This window comes from Corvus moneduloides, chromosome 3 (genome assembly GCF_009650955.1).
Source record: "Corvus moneduloides isolate bCorMon1 chromosome 3, bCorMon1.pri, whole genome shotgun sequence".
Taxonomy (NCBI): domain Eukaryota; kingdom Metazoa; phylum Chordata; class Aves; order Passeriformes; family Corvidae; genus Corvus; species Corvus moneduloides.
The window spans coordinates 60,180,868-60,185,628 of NC_045478.1; the positions used below are offsets into that span (position 1 = coordinate 60,180,868).

Sequence of the window (4,761 nt, forward strand, 5' to 3'; positions counted from 1 at the left end):
CAATAGCATTTATGGGTGCTCGGTGCTTTTATAAATGTCACACTATTTATAAAATATTTCTGTGTTCTTTTTTTATATTCTCTGTTGGCCTAGCTCTTTTCCACTGTGGTATCTTTGATTGGCATAGTCACATCAGGATGTAGCATGTGTTTGAATAATTAAGAAAATACAAATAAAAATAAAAAAAAAACCCAAATAAAAGTTATCTTTATTCTAGTCCATATTTTTCCACTGCTCACCCACCAAAGATAACAATACCATTTCACCACTGCTTTTTACATTCTGTGGAAGAAAAATACTTTAGTTTTGCAGTGGTTTATTAAATGTTTTTAGTCCAATTATTTGCCCCTAGAGTTTCCCCCCTAAGCTTTAGAAAATTGTTTCGGCTATATCCAAACTCATGCCAACTTCCTGGCTTCTTGGCCGCAACCCATCAGTGAGTGCTCTGCTAAGGACCACTTTGAGGCTCTCCTTGAACCTCTTCTTCTTGCTGCTTCCTACAAAGAAGTAAACCAGGGGGTTGATGCTACTGTTAACGGTGGAGAGAACAATGGTGACGTGGTTCTGCTGGCTGAGCAAAGATGACCAGTGGTGGTAATTCAGAAGATACAACAGCCTCATAGGCATGGCAAAGATGAGGAAAACAATGACTGTGGCCACAATGATGATGTAGAGCTTTGACGAATGAGGTCTCAGGGAGTTACGGTGAATCCTGATAACCAGGATCAGGCTGGATAGAATCATTAGAGGAATGAAGATCATGAAAGTCAGGATCCATGTGAAGATGAGCAGTGCTTGGCAATGGTTGCCATCGTTGAATTGTTCCTTGGTTGAATCATCTTTGCATGTTAAATATTCGGCTACTGTCATGAAAAAAGACAGAGTCCACAGAATTGCACACACAATTGCCGATTGGTGCTGTGACCGGTGGCATCGGTACCAGATGGGGTAAACAATAGACAGACACCTCTCAATACTGATGGCTGTCAGGAGATAGAGACCAGTATTATAGCCAAGAAGGAAGACAATTGATAGTGTGGTGGTTACATAATAGTAAAAACCATATGCGAATCCAAAACCAGCGATGTACTCAATTGACAGAATAAATGTACAAAGCAGTAAGGAGATATCAGCAATGGACAAGTGTGTGATGTACGCAGTGAATGGGTTTCTTTTGATCTGGAAGCAGAGGCACCAGAGGACAATTCCATTTTCACAAAAACCCAGGAAGGAGATGATCATAATTACCCAAAGTGGGGTCAATATCTCCCAGACCCTTTCCTGTGTAGAAATGTTTCTGTGCATTGAGATGTTCTCTGTGCCTTCGCTGGGATGAAACGTTATGTTTGACTCATCCATGGGGAAAGCTCAAGTTTGGATAGCACAGCTCTTCCTTCTGCAAATATGTATAAAAATATACTGTGAGCATTGTGTGCTCCTTCCCCTCCCCCTTTTTCCTTCTGTTTTGTGGACCCTCAATTTCTGATCATACATGAAGGCGTTTGCAAAAGGAACACCAGCTTTGATATACTGATGCTAGCTAAAACCCATTGGGAGCTACTCTTGGCAATGTTAAAGATCACTAAGTCCATCATGCTAGCAGAAATCCTGAGCCACCTTCTCTAAGGGGCTCAGCCTGTGAGTGCTACACCACAGCTAAAGAGATGCTCTTAAAGAGCTCTTGGACAATCATTGCAGTTTCATGATGTAGTCATGACAAATGGCACTGGTGGTTTTTGTTAGAGCCCTGGATTGTTCCCAGACAGGACTCTTCAGTTCCTATTGAAGCTAATGGCATTAATTTTAAGTTAAACATATGCATTTCAAGTGAATTTGTCTCATAGGTTTTTTGGTTTAAAAAAAAAATGATACCAACATCAGTTTTCCAGAAAGGGATTTAATTATGTAAGTAAAAATAATATGTAGTTTCTCAGCATTGTATTCCCTCCAAGTACAGAGGTGGAGGGAAGGCAAAATGCCACTGTTTTGAGGAAACAATTTCTTACCTGCTTTAGGTGTCATTTATCACAGCATAACATAATTTAACCATGTTTACACATAGCACGATGGTAGGTATCTTGCAAACATTACAAATCTAACCCATCACAGGGAGATGTTGTTCATCACATCATGTTCATCTTCATCATCATCATCATCATCAGAAGCTGTTTAGGTTCCCTGTCATTGTTTTAATGGTTTTAACTGTTGTTTTGCTGAGTTATGGGGTAAATTCTCCTTTTGTATGTCTCCTTTTATCTCATAACAGACAGTTAGTAGCATTGGCTTCAGCTGATTTTCATACAAATATTTCATACCCCATTCCCTGTTAACTTCCCAGCTGCCCTGTGATGATACACAGTCACATTCAGGACACTTTTGGATTTACTGATGTTTGTAGGAACTAATTGTTGACAATAAGCTTACCTAGCTGACTTGGTTCATCCATATAACCTACCTTGTTCATTAACATGCCATAATGAGAATTTACCCATACCCTCAAGTAGTTAAGAACATCGAATGCAAGGTAAAGAAGTTTTACTGGGGCAACTTTTGCAATGATTATTTGAAGAGAGCCATTCACCCCCGTCACGGTTGTTCTCTCATAAGCCTTGCATTTCCTGGTTTCAAAACAGCTCCTTAAGACAGGAAATCACAGTCTTAAGAATGAGCATTCTGTAAACAACCTGGGAAGCCTCAGGGTTTGCTGGCATTTAAACCTGTGCAAAAATGTTAATGATGATGCCACCTGTATGCTGACCATGCCACCACCTGAGACAGTTGAAGGCAACAAACAACATAGCTGGAGATGTGGTAGAGAATTGAGAGTGAGTGCAACAAGTGAATGCAGTGACCAGAATGAGTGGCGAGCCTCCCAAGCAGTGTTCTGCAAAAACTGCAGAGGGAAGGTGCGCAAACAGTGTGCTGCTGGAAGCATAGTAAAGTTTCACAGAAAAAAGGAGAGGAGAAACTACTTCAAGAGTTAAAACAAATAGGAAAGGAAAAGGAGAATGAAAATACTCAAGTGTGAAAAAAAAGACTTGGAGTATGAAAATACTCAAGCAAGTTTGTATCACCGTAGAAAAGGAGTTTTCTCTCTGGAGAGTAAAACAAGGAGGAAAAAGTTCTCGACTTACTAAGGTCATTCCCACATGACAGCATTCAGAGATGAGGATGGAAAGAATCCTCTCCTTCCAGATACATCCATGGTTTGTTCAGATTTCCTTGAAGCTGTTGAAGAACTTCCTTGAAGAAGCTGAAGGTTACCTTCTCCAACCATATGCGTTTGGTAAAAGGGGGAGCAAATAGTGACTCTGACCATGACTCAAAAAGAAGTGTGCAGTCCTCCCATTGCTCCAAAAGTCTGAGGCATGCCAAATAAAGGGTTCCAGGCTCATCATCTGAGGCTGAGCTTCAAATGGCATCACTCAGTAACTGGCAACTCATCTAGCTGAAAGCCTGGGATTTAACTCTTGTGGGAACTGAATGGCAGTATATGGAAAGTTGTCCTGAGCTGCTACAATACCAAGAGACCTAGTTTAAACAAACAAACATGAAGGGAGTAGAAAATCTATTTGGGGATGTTAAGATCCAAAGAAAAAATCCCAATTTAGAACTGTGCCACCACATGCCATCTAAAAAAATAAAAGTTGATTTGCAAATTTGTTTTATATTTCTTTATATGAGAAAACAAGAAAGTGAGAAGGACAGAGGGAGAATGAAAAAGAAGGAAAGAAATAGAAAAAAGATAGGAGATGAAGGAAAAAAGAAAGAGAAGGGAAGAAAAATAAAGAAAAAAGGAAAGAAGGAAAGAAACCACAGAGCAAAGAAAATAGCCCATCATTGTGTTAGTCTCATACATCCATTCCTCTAGGTAAAATCTGTATCTTGAGATTAATCTACAAAAAAACAAAAACCCAAACCCAGAAATCTTTTCATGAGATTTAAACAGTCTCCCCTGAAAAGTTCAAACAAGACCAAGAACTTGAAAAGTCCCCTGAGGATGCCCCCTGCTTTTGCCCCAAGTATTAGGTTGTTTTTATATTCAAATATTAGCAGAACAAACATTCTTAGCCAAATAAGGAGAGAGTTTGCTTGGTCTTCTCCTTTAAATGTTTCACTAAAACTACCAAATCCCCAAACGAGAAGAGCAACTAACTAATGTGAGAAATAAATGACCCCAAAGGGAGGGTCAGAATAAAGTTAGGAAAGAAACAGAGTGAAATAAAACAACTTCTAAATGTTTTTTTGTTGTCTTAAGTTGTAATCTACCTTACGTTCAACACCAATGGGACCAAAAATTTCAAGCTACTTCTGAAAAAGGAAAAAACCTGTTCCTTTCCCCAAAAAGGAAATATGCATACAAGTAATGAGAAGAATCATTGTAGGAATCTGTTAATATGTCAGGATTGACCAGGAACTTGTATTTGCAGCCCACTGCAATCCAAAATCAGGGATGCCCTGGCTTCCCTGTCCCCAAGAGGCAGTTGGTTTGTGAGACCTCCCTCATGCACACAGCACCTCCTTCATGACTGATCCCTGTAGCACCATCACTCACCATCTACACGGCCAGGGCACCAGAGTGAAACCTGGTCTTGAGGGGAATAGGTCACAAATACACCTTGTCCTTGGTGGTTTTGGGAGTAAGAGGAAGGTTGAACAGTAGTGTTTATATCAGATGCTGCCAAGAGTTGGAGCAGCTGCTTCTGAATCAGTTTAACTATTCAGATATGAGCAAGGGGGCTACAATAGCAAAACGTGGAA

The 4,761-nt window shown here is 40.0% G+C and overlaps 1 protein-coding gene across 1 annotated transcript; it reads right to left on the reverse strand.

The window, feature by feature from the left end:
* Positions 1–201: 201 nt before the first annotated feature.
* Positions 202–3,321, reverse strand: MAS1 (MAS1 proto-oncogene, G protein-coupled receptor). The gene is made up of 2 exons (XM_032104302.1): positions 3,135–3,321; positions 202–1,396 (listed from the first exon to the last, which is right to left on the reverse strand). Exon 2 carries the CDS (start codon positions 1,357–1,359, stop codon positions 370–372), a length of 990 nt encoding a protein of 329 aa, XP_031960193.1. The 5' UTR covers positions 1,360–1,396; positions 3,135–3,321; the 3' UTR covers positions 202–369.
* Positions 3,322–4,761: the final 1,440 nt, after the last annotated feature.